This window comes from Pyrgilauda ruficollis, unplaced genomic scaffold (genome assembly GCF_017590135.1).
Source record: "Pyrgilauda ruficollis isolate IOZ18807 unplaced genomic scaffold, ASM1759013v1 scaffold15, whole genome shotgun sequence".
Taxonomy (NCBI): Eukaryota; Metazoa; Chordata; class Aves; order Passeriformes; family Passeridae; genus Pyrgilauda; species Pyrgilauda ruficollis.
In genome coordinates, this window is record NW_024513654.1 from 2,823,723 (window position 1) to 2,842,356 (window position 18,634).

General features: G+C 41.1%; 2 protein-coding genes across 4 annotated transcripts; one reads left to right on the forward strand and one right to left on the reverse strand.

The window, feature by feature from the left end:
• Positions 1–31: 31 nt before the first annotated feature.
• Positions 32–7,896, reverse strand: LOC121350202 (BRCA2 and CDKN1A interacting protein). The gene is made up of 8 exons (XM_041461340.1): positions 7,805–7,896; positions 7,600–7,774; positions 5,974–6,048; positions 5,401–5,481; positions 4,586–4,678; positions 3,873–4,060; positions 2,535–2,712; positions 32–398 (listed from the first exon to the last, which is right to left on the reverse strand). Exons 2-8 carry the CDS (start codon positions 7,735–7,737, stop codon positions 228–230), a joined length of 924 nt encoding a protein of 307 aa, XP_041317274.1. The 5' UTR covers positions 7,738–7,774; positions 7,805–7,896; the 3' UTR covers positions 32–227.
• A 66-nt stretch (positions 7,897–7,962) lies between these two features.
• Positions 7,963–18,629, forward strand: UROS (uroporphyrinogen III synthase). Of its 3 annotated transcripts, none has more exons than XM_041461343.1 (10): positions 7,963–8,168; positions 9,491–9,580; positions 10,318–10,401; positions 10,754–10,850; positions 11,999–12,073; positions 12,540–12,614; positions 15,054–15,137; positions 15,436–15,521; positions 16,055–16,153; positions 18,075–18,629. In XM_041461343.1, the coding sequence occupies exons 2-10, from the start codon at positions 9,518–9,520 to the stop codon at positions 18,081–18,083; spliced, it is 672 nt and encodes a 223-aa protein (XP_041317277.1). In that variant the 5' UTR covers positions 7,963–8,168; positions 9,491–9,517; the 3' UTR covers positions 18,084–18,629. The 3 variants fall into 3 exon arrangements, with proteins under 3 accessions (XP_041317277.1, XP_041317276.1, XP_041317275.1); XM_041461341.1 differs by lacking the exon at positions 18,075–18,629 and adding an exon at positions 17,074–17,844 and having other exon boundaries at positions 7,966–8,168; XM_041461342.1 differs by lacking the exons at positions 11,999–12,073; positions 18,075–18,629 and adding an exon at positions 17,074–17,844 and having other exon boundaries at positions 7,965–8,168.
• The last annotated feature ends 5 nt before the right edge of the window (positions 18,630–18,634 follow it).

The following is an 18,634-nucleotide window of genomic DNA, read 5'->3' on the forward strand; positions in this document are numbered from 1 at the left end:
GCTTTGGTTAAAAAAAAACATTGGACAGATATTCAGGTTTTGACACTGGGTTTTTATTGACTGCTTCATGATGATATCACAGTAAAATAAGATGCAATATTTAAAAATATTAACTTGTTGATATTTTTGGTTGTACAAAACCGTTGACTCAACAGCAGTCCTGCAGATAGTGTGAGGTCACAGTCCTGCATGGCTGCTCTGTAAAAACCTGGTGTTTGTAGGGGAGCTCAGAGTGAGAGATAATCTTTGAGTTTATCCATAATTCCATGGATTCCATCAGCTGGAACTACAATAACTGTCCTCAGAGGCTTCATGGGTACATCATCAAAGGACCATCTGCCACCCAGACAGGTGTCACTTTCCCCTTGCACAGAGTAGCTGAATTTCAGAAGGGCTTTCTAAACAACAGAAATAAAAGCTTTCAGATTAAAATGTTTAATTAGCATGAAGATAATACATCATCCAAACAAAGGGAAAATAATGAACCTATTATGCCCATGCTTATTAAGAAGTTTTTTTCCCCTCTTGAAGTGTCCACCAAAAAGAACAACCAAAAAATCCACTATGTGAAGTATTTTAAACAAACATTTTGTTTTCACTGAATTGATATCTTTCATATTAAATTCTATAATGTTTGCTACCATTATAGTTTGGGATGAGAGAAATAACCTAGGAGGGAGGGCAAAAAAAAAAAAAAAAAATCAATGTTCTCAGGCTCTGCTGCTTTCAGGGCCTACTCTTAAAACTGCCCACAGTCCTAAAAATTAACAAATGTTTATTTTTATGAGTAAAAATCTAACATTAAAGGGATGGGCACCAAATGAATCCTGAGGAGAATTTCAGAAAGCTCTTGGAAAGGCTCCAGATAGCTGAAGCAACTGGAACATCCATTTATGCTTCTCCAGACAGGCAGGTGTCTAGAATGTGCATTATTTGTTTTCAGGGATGTAAACCCCATACAGAAAATCCCTTTTCATCAGCTTTCCTGGACAAAATTCCTGATGGATCAGAAGAACAACCTAATGAATATTTCTAGTTCTCACACAAGTCAGATGAAGAGCTGAACCATCAAGTAAAAAAACTCACCTGATTCCTTCCCTTTGGGGGAAAATTAAGATCCACTCTCATTTTAGGCTTGTTTTCCACTAACATTTTATCAAGGCTTTAAATCTCATTTTGGATGAATTAGCACACTAACTGAGTGGCTTTGCTCAGGAACAATTTGAGCACCTTTAATCAATTCCAGGTCTGGCTACAATAGATTTTCTGGTTATAACTTTAAGGAGCAGAATGAAGCCCAGGGCAGAGCCAAGTGCAGGAAAAGGCTTCTCTCAGTTTGATATGGCTCCAAGTGCCTCACCACATTTAATGCTATTTGATGGCAATCTAATTAACATTATGTGTGATCAGGGAGGACAGACACTCAGCACTAATTTAACACACACACATTATTAAGTACAGAGACATTGAATTTAATACCCCACATAATGTTTAAAATTATTTTTTTAAACACTGGAAAGACTGTTAAAAAGAAAATGTGCTCAGTTTGAGTCTGTCCTTTTGAGCTGAGAATTACTGGAGTTTTGAGGAAAGCACCCAATTAGCCTTTAACAAATAACAAAGCTGAGATAAATAAATTTAAAACAGGCCTTCTACAACAGAACACCCGTGGACACATGAGCTTCACAGGCTTCTCCCTAGCAGGTTTCAGTAACATTTTACACAGAGTTCAGCTTCAGCTGCTGTGGCAGGAACACAAAAACAAAATCCACAACTTGCTAATGCACAGAGGCTACAACACAATTCCCTACAGCCACCAGTGAATTCCCCCACTTATATTTCTCTCACTCCCAAAAAATCAAATTACAGCCCTATCACAGCCTCTGTCAGAATGATCACACACAGAAACCTTTGCCATTAACCACCCCATGCATGTGCAATTCCTTTGCCCTGCAGGCACTGCCAGAAATGAAAAACAACAGCCTCTTGACAAAGTAATGATATTGTATAATAGTGGTTTTAAAGCTTTGGGAACCAAAAAAAAAAAAAAAAAAAAAAAAAAAAAAAAACCACCATGAAATATTCTTTGCATTTCAAAGCACACCTTAAATTTAATTTCCTGCATTTTCCCCTCACCTGATCTGGTTTGGGACCAGCAGAATTATGTGGCCAGGTTGCCTTAGGAAATGGGAAGTAATATTTTCATCTCAGTGTTTCACCACTTTTTATTAATATACTTGCCCTGAGTAGAATAGAGACAGAAAAGGGAAGCAAGAGCCATCTCTTAGGATCTCCTTACATTTTTATTCTAAGCATTTTTTGCAAGTAGCAGGTACCCAGGAGGAAACAGATAAATCAATACACAAAATGAGGTTGATTGCTCCTCTCTCAACACTACTCCAAAACACCCTGGATTTAATTTTAAAGTATTTGTGATCATCTTGATAAAAGCTCCCCTTGAATTTGAGGTGAAACATCTCTTGTTGATGACATGTAAAGAAAAAGAAGCATTTAAAATTAAACAATCATGTTACCTCATGAAAAAATTCTTCCTCTGCATTTGCAAACATTAATTCCTCCTTTGGCTGATTCCTCCCTTCCTTCCTCTTAGAATTGCTCTTTGTGGCCTCTGTAAAGGTCTTGCTGATAAGGAGGTAATAGTGGCACCTTCCACAGGGTTTGTTTGTTCTCTGTGCCTCAGTCAGCTCCTTCCTGAAGAGGAATGAATGTTTACACAATTTAAATCCTAAACAAGCATATAACCAAACCTTGTAATGTAGTGGTATAGGAAGGACAGTCAAATGGCAGCCTGTTCTTTTATGACTACCTCAGAAATCAATTTTGTAGACAACATTCCTGGAACTTCAAAATACTATTTGTACTTCAAACTATCAAAATATGGATGTTTTTTCTCAGCTCATAGGAGGAAAAAACCCCTTTTTTCCCAGAATCCTGTCCATGGTAGTGTCTGTGCATGATTCTATGTGCAACTCCTTAAAAATACATCACATTATCACTCCCTTGAGGAACTGTAACTGAAAAGACAGAAAATACTCTTGCTCAACCTTGTGTTCAACATGTTGTCACTCCAAAACCTTTAAGACAAAGAGGCTGAGATCTGAATTTGAGCTGTGACAAGTGCTGAATTGGGGAGACCTCAATCTGACTTCTAATCTCATCTCACGTGAGAGATAAGAAGGCAAAAATGAAAGAAGAAAAAGAGATGATCTCCATTCAATTACTGGTTCCTTATCCAACAAAACTTCCTGTTCCCAGCTCTCAGCATGGCACTAAAATAATGTAATGCTGTGTTTCAGTGGATTAATTTATTTACATTCACCCAGCTTTTGATATAATCCATGAATTAGCAGAGATCAACCAGCACTTCACCTGCTCTTTCATTCCTTGAAACTAATCAAAACATTGCATATTTACATGGGTCAAAACTAATTCTCCTTTTAATCCTTTCCCTCAGTCCAAATCTCCCATTCCTGAGCCAGACATTAACACAGAAACAGAAACACCCAAGCTGCTAACAAAGTTCTCATTTTTAAATTTTCCTAGACCAGTGTGAAAATCATCTGCAACACAAAGATAAACTGCAACATACACACAGCTATTTCTGTAGAACAGCACATGTTCTCAAATTATATCCTCTACAGAATTTGAGAAAGTTTTGTACCTTTATAAAGACATAAAAATATTTTTAAAATTAACTAAAGACCATATATGAGATTATTTTTGTTCACACTTCACTCATATCTACAGCATCAGCTGTCTTAACACAGTTCTATACACATAAGAATTCTGAAAAATATGATGAAAAATACCATTCAGCATCATGCAAGAAAAAAATAAAGCAGCAAACCTACTGGAGCTGCTGGTGCATGGGCAGAGCAATCTGTGGAGGGACATTGATGAACCTCTCACTCAGGATGAGCCCCACAGGCTTCGTGCTGTCGTTGAGGAGTTTACTCAGCTGCTCCACCACACGCTGCTCACAGCTCTGCTCGCAGCGACTCAGAAGCAGCTCTTTGATTTGCTCAGCACACTGGGTGCCCTGCAAGCAAAAGGTGCATTTCCTTTACCTGATACAACAAATGTTTACGCAAGAAAACCTTGAATGTCACCTTTGAAGGAACTTCCTACAGGCCTGGTGGCAATTTCCCTCAGCAGCCCCTAAAGCACAGCATAATTGCTTTGAAATCATTCTCCAGCCCTGAAGCTGAGAGCAAACAAAGCTTGTGAAGGGATGGGAACAAGGAACTGCAACACCACAGTGCTGCAAAACAAAACTCCAAACTGCAGAAGATCAAAGGGAGGAAATACAAGAGATTGACAGCTCATTTATGATGGAATTTCTAGGCCCAGTTTTAACTCTCTGTTTCATTCTCTGCTTCATGTTTGACCCTCAGCAAGTTACTGCACTCAAAAAAAGCTAAGCCACTTCAAGTTTTATCAGCCCAGTCCTCCAGAGTGGAATTCCAAATCTTGGTCCAGCTGTCCAGGCTTGTTACACAGGATTGCAGTCTCATTTATTACTGATGCTAATATTTATAACCAGATGTTACTGAGGAATACCAACCTTCCTTTCTGTTAAGTTCAAGCAGCTTATAAAACCAAATACTTCATCATCATCCTCTTCATCATCAGAACTGTCTTCCTGCACTTCTGCTTGCTGTTGAATGAAAGGAAAAGCAACAACTCATAATGACATTCTATTTCCACTCTGTAGCAAAAGATGTTTTTCTTTTCAGGTGCTTTCAGCAGATGAAAACCATTGAGGCAATCTGTACAAACACACACTGCAAATCCTGCTGCACCACTGAACACCTCAGTGTGCCCAGAGCCAGCTTCAGGAGGGCCAGGCCATGCATCTTCTACAGCAGAGTCCTCTGAAAGGCACTAAAGGCTGATAGCTCACATTCAATAAGCAGCATCTCAGCCCAGGGGACGGAAATATCTTAAACAAAACCAATTTCCTTCAGTTCCTAATGCAGGGAAGTAAACCTGGAATGTCCTGACAGCCACAGAGCAACAAAGCTTTGACAGGGAGGAAGACAAAGAGCTGTGTCTTTGTAGGGAAGTCACAAGCTGCTATTTCTTATGGAGATGGTAACAAACCTCTGCATTGCATTTCCAGCATTACTACACTGAAATTCAGGGAGGGAAAAGCCTTCCATATGAAAAAAGAAACCAGCAATAACAACACATCAAATTCATTCTTTGCTTGAAAGCAGGCATGGAAAATTTCAGTTACCATAGAAAAATTATTCTTAAAGCAGAAAAAGCAAGAAAGCACACAAATAACAGAGAGGATCCCTTTCTGAAATACAGAAATAATGTCATTTTAACAAAGAAAGCATTGTACTTCAATGACAAATATAATATCTGTCTTACCTTGATAATACTCCCAATATGGTTCTGTTGTATTAATATATCAGTTAATTCAGCAGTGTTAACAGGAGCTTTTAGAAACAACTGGAAGACAGGAAACAAGTATTAAGTTTCGGGCACTGAGGGTATCTCATGGACCACTTAATAGAAAATAAAGTGAGATTTTTATTTATCTTCCTTCATTATAATACTGCAAAAACTAACAACCAGCTGCTGGAGGTGCTTGCTCCTGCACCTTCCACATGCTGATATTTCCACACTGGTACCCTCTGGAGTTTGGTATGATCTGAAAACTGTGGTTATTCCATCCCTGGAAGTGCCCAAGGGCAGGCTGGATGGAGCTTGGGGCAATCTGGGACAGTGGAAGGTGTCCCTGGCCATGGCAGGGGGTGGCACTGGGTGGGCTTTAGGGTCCCTTCCAACCCAAACTACTCTGGGATTATCTAATAAAAGGAAGCAAAGTAATATATAAAAGCTATAAATCAATACAAAGAATGAGAGCTGATGCCTTTGCACAACTCCTTAGATATTATTTATCAATGCAATACCAACCAAGCAGACAAGTAGCCACAGTACCTGCTGCAGTAACTTCTTTATCCCATTATAGTCATTGTCTGATATGGAATGTGCCTCAAATTCAACATTCACTTCCTGTGGGGTATAACAGAGAATATCAGACACACCACACAAGAGGTTATATCAGAACAAAGCTAAACTGCAAGAAACTTGAAGACAAGTAATGGCAAACAGCACACACAGAACTTATTTCCACCTAGCAGTAATCTCAGCCATTGTTATCATTTCTCCTGTGACATTTAGAGAACATCTGTGAAAGCAACTTTTTAAAACTGACCCACCAATTGTGTCACGAACAAACCTTAAATGCTTTGCCCCTGCCATCTGGTTCACACAACTACAGCTTTTATAGCCACAGACTCCTCCTGGAGAGAGGCTTGACCCAGGAGGTTAAACCTGGAAACTTCAGGACTGGGGTCTAACACCTCAGCAGCTGCAGATTGCTGCAGACATTTAAATAGTTACACCCAAACCCACAGTTCTGCTATTTCCCCAAAGCCTCCTGGCATCATTAACCCCACTGTGGAACTCTGCAAATGATGAGACCTAGGCTGCTTCTCCTTCCAGAACAAATGCTGTGTGTCTACCAACATTTTTATTGCTATTCAATATCAAAAGTCACATCTGCTGAGGTTACTCTGCCCACCTATTCCACTGTTCAAGATCATTCAAGGTTATTTTGCCTTTTAATTGCCAGTTTCAATTACACCTCCTGAGCAAGCTCAACAACTCAGCCTGACTTTTGCCACCATTCAGCCTCAGAATTCTCTCCAATCCCACATCGAGGTCAAGGCCTTAGCTGTCCACTGGAAGAACAGTGTTAAAGACCTGTTTGCAATGTAGAAAACAGGCACACAGTCCCTCGGGAAGCAGTAAAATTCAGGAGACACCGGCACAGGCTGCCCCTGGATCTCTGAAGTGTCCAAGGCCAGGCTGGACAGGGCTTGGAAAACCCTGTCCAGGGGAAGGGATAGTGGAAGGTGGATGGGCTTTATATTCCTTTCCGAACCAAACTATTCTGGGATTCTACAATAAAAGGAAGCAAATTTATTTTTATAATAATAAAACACAGCAGAAAAGAATAAAAGAGCTAATCCTCTGTGCTGACAGCACCATTTCCAAGCAGCCGCCTGCAGCCCCACACCTCAGCAGACACTCCAAGGGCTGGGGAGCTGTACAGCTGAGACCCCAACACTTGAAAAACAGTTAAAAAATTAAAAAACTTTCAACAACAACAACAACGCAGCGAACACACTTTGGATCTCCGGCCCACAGCGACCAGCAGGGCGAGAGAGCTCCGGCCCACAGGGACCGGCAGAGAGAGCTCCGGCCCACAGGGACCGGCAGGGAGAACTCCGGCCCACAGGGACCGGCAGGGAGAGCTCCGGCCCACAGGGACCGGCAGGGAGAGCTCCCTGCTCTCCCACAGGACACGCACCCAGCGCCGGCTGGGCCTGGTGGGGCACAAGCCCTTCCCGAACGTCCCCTGACAGATCCTTCCCCAACATCCCCCGACAACAATCCCTCCCCAAGCCCTTCCCGAACACGCCCTGACAACAATCCCAACGCGAACACCCCCTGCCAGTCCCACACGTGCAGGAGCCGTGCGGGGCCCGTCCCGCTCACCTCAGCGATGGGCTCGTCCGAGTCCGAGCACTCCGAGCCCTCGGAGCCGCTGTCGGAGCCCTCGGAGCTGCCGGAGCCGCTGTGGGAGCCCTGCTCCCCGGCGGGGCCCCGCGCCCGGCGCTTGGCCGGCGTGGCCATGGCACGGCTCGGCGGAAGGGCGGTGTGGCCGCGGGATGTCGCTGAATGTCGCCGAATGTCGCCGAATGTCGCCGAATGTCGCGACAGCGAGCGGCAGGCAGCGGCCGCGGAGCGCGGAGGGGCCCGGGCGGCCGCGGAGCCTGAAGGGGGAGGCGCGTCCCGCACCGCCCCGCTCCCCGCGAAGCCGGATTTCCTCTTCGTGCTGTGGTGTCACTTCCTTCCAAAGGGAATTCCTTCACGGGAATGGTTGTCAGGGGTTAAATCAGGGCGCTTTGTGTCCCCCATCCCTGCAGGAAGGGCTGGAGGTGGCTCTGGGGCTGGGGACGCCGCAGCTCGGGCTCGGTGACCCTGGAGGCTTCTCCAGCCTCAGGGGTTCTGTGCTTTAAACGGAACAGAGTGTCCGAGCATCTCCGACATTAGCGAAAATTACTGTAAGTAAAAACCAGCGCTAGTAAAAATTGCCAGTTAAATCAGGAATCAGCCTGCTCGCTGTATAAAAATCGTGTCCCGGCTTCCCCTGAACCAAATTCCCTGGATAATTCCAGACAAACCGCAGAGAAGGGTGACAGGGAGAGCGCCGTAAGCACAACGTGATTCTGGTCTTTGTAAAAAATGCCAGTCGGGAAAACGCCTTGAAATGTCCTCAGCACTGAAAAATGCTCATTAACGATCGAGCCTCGGCTGTACGGAACGTGTTCCATTTAACGCTTTGTGTCTAATTAATGAAGAAATGAATTAATGAGGCCGTGGAAAAAAGAGCATTGGGCACTTGCTGTTGCCAGCCAGAAGAAATGCAAGGCACAGAGCCTTGGGATGTAATTCCAGCTTTATAAATAATTATAAATAACTGCTTCAAGTAGGCTCAAATTTTCATGTTCCCCTTAAAGCCTCAAACGCATCTGTGGGGTTTTTTATTTTGTTTTGGTTTGGGGGTTTTTGTTTCTTTGGGGTTTTTTTTGTTTTATTTTTTAAAGCTATGTTTGCTCTGGGAGCAATTAGGTCATTGCCAAAATTTGACTACTGATATTCAGGGAAAGAATTTAGAGGAAGGTGAGTTTTCCTATGTGTGTGATCTGTCAGGAAAATAGCACACTGGTAACTGGGGTAAATGTGCACTTAGAGAGTGGATTTCTCTTTGTATTATTTGTGTATTTGCTTGCTTTTTGTAACTTTGAGTTTAGCACCAAAGCTTGTAAGGAACTGAGAAGTATCATCTCCCATTTTTTATGGCAGAATAGATGTTTTCAGTCCTGCCTTGTTTCCTAGAGTATCAGAGAAGGTATATGAATATTATCTATATTATTATAGATGCATAAATGTGTGCATATAGACACACATATATTAAATAAAATCAATATCTTTGTGTACTCATTTTGATGAGCAGAGGGTGAAAACTAGCATGGAAATTAACAGAAAAATTATATTTTTGTAGATAGGATCTGATTCAATTGCAGAACGTGGTGGCATTCTAGGGTTTGTTACTGCCTTTACAAAAATATTCTTTAAAATGTGTTCTCCTTGATGAGTTTCACTAGAGCCTCTTCCTTGGGCAGTGTTATCTAAAGGCAGCACATTATTTTCTGCCCTTATCAGGGTGGGTGCTCCTGCCTGGAGAATGCACAATAACTGCTTACTCACTGTGTAAGCAGCAGTACAGCTGGGAGCAGCCCAGTTCTTGGAGCTGTTAAAGTCACTGTTGGAGTCAAAAACTCCTCTAGATCTAATTAAGATAAATTCTATTATTGTATTTCAGGGTTCTGCTGGGCTTCCTTGGTGAACAATGAAGGTTCTGCTGCTGAAGGATCCCAAAGACAAAGATTCAGGACCAGATCCTTATATTAAAGTGAGTAAACGTTGATAAAACTAGAAAAAAAGAAAGTGTCACTTCTTTATTAAAAATGAATGCAACTGTTTCAAGTGGGAAAAGGGGCTTGCTCAAAATTAGAAGTGCATGTCTGAAATTATGCAGAGAGAAAAAGTATCTTGGAAAATAGCCCTTCCTGCAAAAACTTGTATTAATTATGGGACATTTGTAGTGAATTCATTGTAAAGATCTCAGCAAAGTACTGATATTAAACCAGCTTCATTTGAATTAATTACTATTGTTTATGTTCATATGGACAGAATAAAGATTACAGAAATTCTTTGTGGTTTTACTGGGAATGTGATGTGAAATAGAGGTTACCTGTTGCTGGGGTTCCTTGGTCCTGTGAGTAAATCTCACTGATAAGAGGAAGAATTCCTGATAAAGGAGGATTATTTCTTTAGAAGAAACCTACTGACAGAATTATAGAGATGCACAGGGACATTTGCAGGACTGGGTGGGCACTTGGGGACTTCAGAGTTTTGTGCTGGTGTCTCCTGTACCTCAGAAGGTCAGAGTCCTCCATATCTTTGTTTAATAAAATCTTGTAATATTAAATAATTAACAAATCCAAACTAGATTTACCAGGGAAAGGAAATAAAGTGCCTTTTTATTTTGCTTTAGCAAAGAGAAATGCTTGTGCTGACTCAGCTCTTTGAAAAAGTAAAAATGCTGTTTGGAATTTATTTCAAGAGCTGCAAACCTTTTCTTGACAGGAATTAGGATCATACAGCTTGGAAGCAACGTTGATCCCAGTTTTGTCATTTGAATTCACCTCTCTTGAGAGCTTATTTGAGAAGGTAAGTTTGAAATTCTTTCAGTTGTCTTATTTCCAGCAGGATTTTGATCTCATTTCATCATTCTCTGCGTGGTGCCTCTTTTTGTGTTGCCACAAACCAGCTTTGTACAGTAAAATTTCATGTACAGCAAAATTTCATGTGCAGCATCAAGGACCTTGTCCTTGCTTGTTAAAGAATTAAATTGGTCAGACAGAATTCACATTTAAATTGTGAATTGTCACAAGTCTTGGGGCATTTCAGGCAGTTATTGAAGCTGTTCTGTTTGTCACAAGCTTGTAAATAATTGATCAACTGATTTTTAAGGTTTTTTTTGTGGTTTTTTTTTACTTTTAAATTTACTGTTTCTAAATAGCTTTCCCATCCAGAGTGCTATGGAGGCCTAGTTTTTACCAGCCCAAGAGCATTAGAAGCCATCAAGATCTGTTTAAAAGAGAAGAGTAAGAAAGAGGGTAAGTACATCTTGATATTCCTTGGTCTTTTTCTTCCAGCATCTTGTGAAGTTTGGATTTTAATGGATTTTATTTCACCCACCAGTAGATATTTGGAGCATCATTTTTTAAAAAAAACCTGCATTTCACAGTTCTTTTAACATCACTAAGGGCTCATGCTACACTGAGCTTTTAAGGATTATATTTTCCACACTTAAAAATTAAGGAAAGGAGCTTTTGGTACAAATTACAGATTAGTGAGAGCTTTGCCAGCTCTGGTTTAGGAATATTTTGCTGCAGTGCCTGGTTTGCTTGATGACTGCTTTCCTCCCTTAAAGAGAAGATCATGTCATAAAAACTGGCCATCACTTCTGTGCCTGTATAATTCATATAAAATGCTGCAGAAAAAGGCAGTTTTGAATGAGAAATTTCTCAAGTGAATTAATTATTAGCTAAAAAATGGTCAAGAAGTGCTGATGCAGCAAAGCCAAGAGATGAGGAGTGAGGAAGAACCCTGCTAAACAGAAATACCCATCACAATGAAACGCCAAATCCTTGCAAACTCTTCCAAATTCTTGTTTTGGTGATTCTGGCATGGAGTTTCTACTTTACCTGCTCCATTTTTGGGCTGTGGACAAATCGAACCTTACTCCTGTGAGTAAGGTTACACCTTTGAGTAAGCAGTAAATGCACTGAGGCCATCAGCTTTTGTAGCATTTCAGCAGCAGAAGAAGATTTTAGGTCAAAAGTAATCTCTAAATTTCATCCCCAAGCTTGATTAGGACTTCTGGAAAATAAATATTTTAATAATAAAAATGAGTGTGTAGTTTCTATTTGGGTTCCTCTCAAAGGCAGCAAATCCTTGTGGTTTTACTTCTGATTTTTATTTTTACTGTTGTAGTTTGTATTTCTTTTTTCACCCCTGGTAATCCCAGAAAAGACTCAGTATCCTGTGCTGCTCTGGTTAAAACAAGACAGTAAAAACCTTGGTGTATCTATTTTTGATCCTTTAGGATTTGTACATCCAGATTTGTAGTGGAGTTTTAGTTATTTTTATCATTTTGCTGCATTTGTGGATTAAACAGAAGTCCAAATAGTCATTTATCATTCACATTATGTTGCCATGTGCTTAAATTTAATTTAATTTAGTATAATTTGATGTTTTTCAGCCTGGTCAAAATCTCTTAAACAAATGTGGAATATCAAACCAACATATGTGGTAGGAAAAGCTACAGCTTCTTTAGGTAAGCTGGGGTTAAAAAAAAGAAAAATTGGCTAAATCTGGCTTGTAAGTACAATTTTTGGAGGAATAGCTGCTGTTCAAGGGTGCTGAGGAAGAAATTTCAGTTTTAAACTGGTTAATTTGGAAGAGAGGTAATTATGTAAACATTAGAATTATCCATGCTCCAGCCAAGGATATCCATGGATCTAATCCAGCCTCTGGATTTCTGCTGCTTTTGTTGTAATGTGATGGTCACTGCTTGAAAAATTGGGTCAAAACAGGAAAAAAAACCCTTTATTCTTAATTTGAATGTGGTTTTGTCACTGACTTTGGAAGTGAAATTGGATGAAAGGGATTCTAACCTTGCACAGATGATTTGTGCACAAATTATTTGTGTGCCTCCCTTCCCATCCCAGGGTTCTGTGACAGGAAATCTGAATTGTTCTCATTGTTTTCCATGGTTTTTTCTTTGCTGCTTTTGGTTCTAGTGGAAGAAATTGGTCTTGTTCCACAAGGAGAAAAGGCTGGAAATGCTGAGAAATTAGCTGAATATATTTGTTCAAGTAAGTGGCTCAAATGTTGGAGTTAAATTAAGGTAATCCTAAATAAATTAAGGTCCTTTCCATCATTTCAGAATTTCCTTGAGGTAAAATCAAATGCACAGTGAGGCAAAAATACTTCAAAATACATATACAAGATATTAATTTACATGTAATCTTAGACTCTCTGGTTAATTAATAAATACTATATGAGCCAGCAGGAAAATGTTTATTTTTACTGGAAGATCAGAGCTGTAATGATTGGAAATTGCTGCTAAATCAGAAGATTTAAGTGCTGGTGACTTTCGCCAAAATTACCCTGTGGTTTCAGAGGGATCTGGTTTTCATCACCAAAACTGAGTGGTTTTGAAGAAATTAAATGATGCTTTAAGTTTTGTTTAACCATTCTGTTAATGGTTAAATCTGTAACTTTTCTCAACCTATTATCAGATTATTGGGGAATTTTAAAAGTCTGTTTACTGACTTCTTCTGTTTTTACTCTGATTTGTTAACATTTCCAGTAGCAATAAGGAAGATTTTTAGACTTAGGGGCTGTTTATTTTTTGAGTGGATGGCTCAGTAGAAGCAGTGAAAAAAGAGTTTTTGTACAGATGTGAGAGGTGCTGAGCAAAGGCTGGTCAGTAGCAGAGATTTATAGGAAAAAGAAAAATGGGAAAGGATTGTTTTTGCTGGGCACAGTGCTCTCTAATTCACTGGCAAATAAAATACTTCAGCCCTAGAGAGATATTTAATGCTAAAAATGAGAGTTGCCAACACAAGATCAAAAAATAAATTCTGAAAATTAAAAATACAGCACGAATATATCATGAGTGAAGAATAACACATCTCCTCTCTTCTAATAGCAAATGTATTAAAGCAAGGAAAGCTTTCAGCTAATTTTTAGTGCTGGAAAATCTACTTCTGGCAATGAATTAATATTTGCCAGGGATTCTTTTGAGCAGAAAGACAAGAGAAATACCTGTTTATTGTGTTGTATGAAGGTGAAAAAAAATTAACCAAGCAGTGAATTTCAGTCACTGGAGCCTGTTTGTTGTTGAGACATAGAAATATCCTCCAGGATTTATTGGGCTGTGCATATTTAAGTCTCTCAGCTGATCAAGTGCTTTATAACAACCTTGGAAGTGCAGATGAAATTATCTCACGTTCCCTATTATGTATAAATTCCTTTTTGTTTTTGCATAAAGAAGTAAATGAAAGGAATGGCTCTGAATTTCTTGTATCATGAGGGGTTATTGCCAGAATAAAATTAAAAGCTGAAATAATGTGATTTTTATTTGTTACCTTTTATGCTTTGGTACCCAATTCAGTTTAAGGGATTGGGAAATAAAGGAATTTACTCCAAGACAGTCTGGCTTTACACTTCTCAAGGCAAATATTTGGCTACAGAAGCAAGAGATCCCAGTCCTTGTTGTGTCATTCAGGCCTACCAAGGAATTTTTCTGTGCCAAAAAAATTGGTCTTTGTTTACAGGTATCAAAATAACTGCATGATAAAAGTCTCCTTAAATTTTATTTAATTTTAAAATCTTTTTTACATTCTGAGCCAAGTTCATTTTTCCTCTAATTTTTAATTTTAATTTTTAGAATATCTGGTTTCTGTTAAAACCTCAGTGTGCAGTCAGGACACTCAGGTGTGTCTGGGTTAACTGCTACAAGGGTCTTTCCACTTGATTTTCACTCTGCTGCCCCTTTTTTTTTTAATCCCTGAAGAATATCTGCTTGCATAAATGAACAATCTCCTTCCAGCACTCAAAAGCATTTCTTCTCTAGTAATTGTCTCTTAAAAATGTATTAACAGATCTGAATTAGTAATAAAATAATGTCATTTCTTTGGAAAGCTGAACGCAAAGCTGTATCAATCTGTGGAATTTAATCTTGAAATTTTCTCTGTGTTTCTTATTTATAGAAAAGGCAAAAGCTGTGCAAAGCAAGTCTGCTGTTAAATTCCTCATTTGACAAAAGCAAGTGAGGATATCCACTCCCACGCCAGCAGTGCAACCAGAATCCTTTTTCCTTGGGGAATTAAGAAAATGGAATTGCAGATAGAAAACTTTCCAGCACAGTATTGTCCTTTTCTTTGTCTGCCTGAATATTCTTTTATAGAGAGCTCTGTCATTTATTGAGCAGGACAGATTTTAAATATCAAATTGAGGCAGGTTGTGCTGAGGAGGAGATAAAGTGCATTTCTATTCCCCTTGCCCTTCTACAAAGGGAGTTATCTTTTTAGCCAATATTCATATTCTAGTTTTGGAACATTTCTAATGTTCCTACTGAGTAGCCTGTCCTGTGAATTGGGGCTGCAGATGTTTTCAGTTACCTCAGAGCTGTGTCTGTGGTGAGGCATTTGATAAATCAGCATTTGATACCTTTAAAATGTATTAAATCACAATTACCCTTTATTAAAGGCCTGAGTTAATTAAAGTTCTTGTTTGTGTGTTTACAGGAGAGAAACCCAATTCCTCAGCTCTCCTATTTCCTTGTGGAGCCCTGAAAAGAGAAGTGCTTCCTACAGTGCTTAGAGAAGAAGGTTGAACTTCCCCTGGAGACCCATTTTAATTAGTCAGTGATGAGAAAAGTTGTATCTAAAGCTTGTGAACCAAATTGGAAGAAGTAAAAGTGGAACTTGCTGAGGAGAGGACGGGAGTAAACACTGGGAGCTTGGATGGCTGCCCACAGCTCTGGGACCTGCAAATCCTTCACAGAACTTTTGTGTCTTTTTAGCCTAAAATAGTTACACTTCAGTGCAGTTAGGATGTTGTGAGTGTTGAACTGAAATAACAGAAATGAATGAATTAATTAATTATGACTGCATGTCCTGATTGCAGGCATACCCCTGGAGAGCCTCACTGTTTACCAAACAGCCCAACACCCTGATCTGCAGGAATCTTTGAGCTGTTACTTCTCCCAAGAGGTACTGGACACTGATGTAGTTTGGGATTTTCTGAGGCAGGTGACAATGGCTTCCAGAATATTCCTTTTTTGGAAGTAGTGTAACTGAAATATCACTGGGCATCTTTGCTGTGCATCACAGATCAGAATCCAGGAGCAACCTGCCCTACACAGTTTGTGTAAAAGTAATCATTGCTTTTCATTTCTCAAGATTACTCTTCTGGTTTTTCTATGTTAGAAGCCTCCATCATAGAATTACAGAATCATGGAATGGTTTGGGTGGGATGGGAACTTAAAGTTCACCCAGTGCCACCCCTGCCATGGCAGGAACACCTCCCAGTGTCCCAGGCTGCTTCCAGGGATCCAGGGGCTGCTCTGGGCACCCTGTGCCAGGGCCTTACACCCTCACAGGGAGGAATTCCTTCCCAAAATCCCATCTAACCCTGCCCTCTGGCACTGGGAGCCATTCCCTGTGTGCTGTTCTCCTGTGCCAAGGCACTGGCACACTGCTGGAGGAGGGAGGGAGCTGTGCCAACCTCTGCTTCTTTCACCCAGGGGATCCCTGCCAGCGTTGTGTTCTTCAGCCCATCCGGTGTCAAATTCTGCCTCCAGCACATCCAGAAGCTTTCAGGGGATTTGATCAACCAAGTCAAGGTATCTTCTCTTTAAAATGGTGAAATAGAAGAGGCAATAAATTTGGGGTGGGCAAATGAGATAGAAGGGCTGTTACAACCTTGATTTTATCTTTGGTTTGTGTTTATTTCTCTGAAGAAAACCCCAGTTTATAGCAAATACAAGTGTTATTATATAGAATTATAAAATCCCAGAGTGGTGTGGGTTGGAAGGGACCTTAAAACCATCTTGTTCCACCCCCTTGCCATGGGCAGGGACACCTTCCATTACACCAGGTTGCTCCAGCCCCATCCGACCTGGTCTTTGGGTGGATTTTAAAAAAGAAATTGTTTTCCCCATCTCCATTGGGATAGACTTCATTTTCCCTCAGTGATGCCGTGGTGTGAGGAGTTGTTGCATGCACCAGGCTGCAGCTGATTAAAATTCCTCTCACTGTTCCTTGGGACTCGGAGCTTTCAGTGTTTGTAATGGCGAGATAAACACTCATCTTCCCCGAGTCGCTGCTAAGTAGCTCCATTGATGGGTGGCTTTTAATGCTGCAAATCTCCAGCCTGAGCTGGGAGAGCTGACGGCTGGCAGGAGCAGGGCTGAGTGCTGCTGCTGTCCCCGCAGTGCCCCATCTGACCTGGTCTTTGGGTGGATTTTAAAAAAGAAATTGTTTTCCCCATCTCCATTGGGATAGACTTCATTTTCCCTCAGTGATGCCGTGGTGTGAGGAGTTGTTGCATGCACCAGGCTGCAGCTGATTAAAATTCCTCTCACTGTTCCTTGGGACTCGGAGCTTTCAGTGTTTGTAATGGCGAGATAAACACTCATCTTCCCCGAGTCGCTGCTAAGTAGCTCCATTGATGGGTGGCTTTTAATGCTGCAAATCTCCAGCCTGAGCTGGGAGAGCTGACGGCTGGCAGGAGCAGGGCTGAGTGCTGCTGCTGTCCCCGCAGTTCGCTGCCATCGGCCCCAGCACAGCAGAGGCGCTGCGAGGCGCCGGCATCGCCGTGAGCTGCACTGCAGCGAGCCCCACGGCCCAGGACCTGGCTGCTGCCATCCACGCTGCCCTGCAGCCACACAGCTGCTCTGGGCCCCACTGAGAGCACAGCCTGCCCAGCGAGCTCTGCGTGGTGCTCCAGGAGGGATTTTGCAATTTGCAGACCTGTCGTCCTGCAAGAACGCGGGTTTTGGGATTATGAAGCGCTGTCCTGGTCAGGGATGGGTGTGGGAAGGTTGCACTTAAATATGTTAAGAAATCTGGGATCTGTCCAGCATCCTTAAGGCATCCAGCTCTTCCCCTTCCTCCTGTGTGCACTGTGAATATTTTATCCTTGAAAAGCAGCTGTGAACACTGGGACACCGAAATCAGCCCCACACCTCACCTCAGGTATCCCCCAGCACACAGCTGGTTGGATTTCTCTGTATGATCAGTTTTTACTTGCACAACTTCTTTTGTAGGAAAAAACCCTTATTCCAATGAAGTATTTTCTTTTGTGAACTTGTTTGCTTGTTGTTCTGCTTTTCAGGTATTTGTATAAAAATGTTAATTGTAGATTCTGAGTGGAACAGGAGAATTCTTGCAGTGAAGTTGCTCTGTGTGGGGCTCGTTCAGGTCAGCTGTTGCCCCTTGTTACCCTAACAGGGTCTTAAAAATTAGCTTTTGGTTTCTGTTCCTGTAATGAAGGATTTATTAACAGGGAAATAAACTGGCTTATCAGAGTTAATAATGGTGTTAGAGTTGTCTGTTCTGAATGTGGTTTACGCTTTAATTGTTTATCTCTGGAAGGGGAAAAATAATCCTATTTAGCACTAACGCTCCCTCCAGCTAATGCCAGTGGCTTCACAGGAGATTTGAATCATAATGTACTCATTTATAATCCTCCTGAAAGTCATTTGTGTTGTTAGCACAGTGCTGAGGTTCCTGGAATTACAGAGAAACTCGTTTGCTGCACAGTTCAGGTGAAGTCTGAGGATGGGACCTGAATTTCCATCCACGTGAGAAGCTCCACACCTGGAACACGAGGGAAGCCAAGTTCTGTTCCTGTAAACTGAATAATTCCAGAGTGTGGGGTCATCAGTCACACTGGGCACAGCAGGACGTGTGTTTGGCTTATGAAACACTTCCCTTTCTCAGGATGAAATGGAATCTCAGGAGGGTACAAACTGCTGGGAAGAGCACAGAATCCCAGGCTGGTTTGGGTTGGAAGGGACCTTAAACTCATGTAGTTCCCTAAGAATGCATGTAAAACCCATTTCTACCTTTCTGTAAAGTGGTTTATACTGTTATTATGCAATAAAGAAGCACATTTATTTGCAGAAGAACATCAGGACATCAGATGTTATATTCTGGAAAATTTCATCTTCAAATAATACATACTAGCAAAAAAACCCAGAGTCCTCACATGCTGAGGTAAGACCCCACTCAGTGTTCAACTGAAGTTTATAGATATTTTTCAAAAAAGGTTAAATTTGTCTTTCAGATAGTTTTAATTCTGTTTAATTCAAATTTGCTGC

Coding starts and splice junctions, on each gene's coding strand:
- LOC121350202 (XM_041461340.1), bottom strand. CDS start 7,737: ATGGCCACGCCGGCCAAGCGCCGGGCGCGGGGCCCCGCCGGGGAGCAG. Junction 4,061..4,585: donor TGAACTTAACAGAAAGGAAG/GTTGGTATTCCT, acceptor TTTTGCTTGCAG/GGCACCCAGTGTGCTGAGCA. Junction 399..2,534: donor AGGAAGAATTTTTTCATGAG/GTAACATGATTG, acceptor TCTGTTGTTTAG/AAAGCCCTTCTGAAATTCAG.
- UROS (XM_041461341.1), top strand. CDS start 9,518: ATGAAGGTTCTGCTGCTGAAGGATCCCAAAGACAAAGATTCAGGACCA. Junction 10,402..10,753: donor TTGAGAGCTTATTTGAGAAG/GTAAGTTTGAAA, acceptor GTTTCTAAATAG/CTTTCCCATCCAGAGTGCTA. Junction 16,154..17,073: donor ATTTGATCAACCAAGTCAAG/GTATCTTCTCTT, acceptor CTGTCCCCGCAG/TTCGCTGCCATCGGCCCCAG.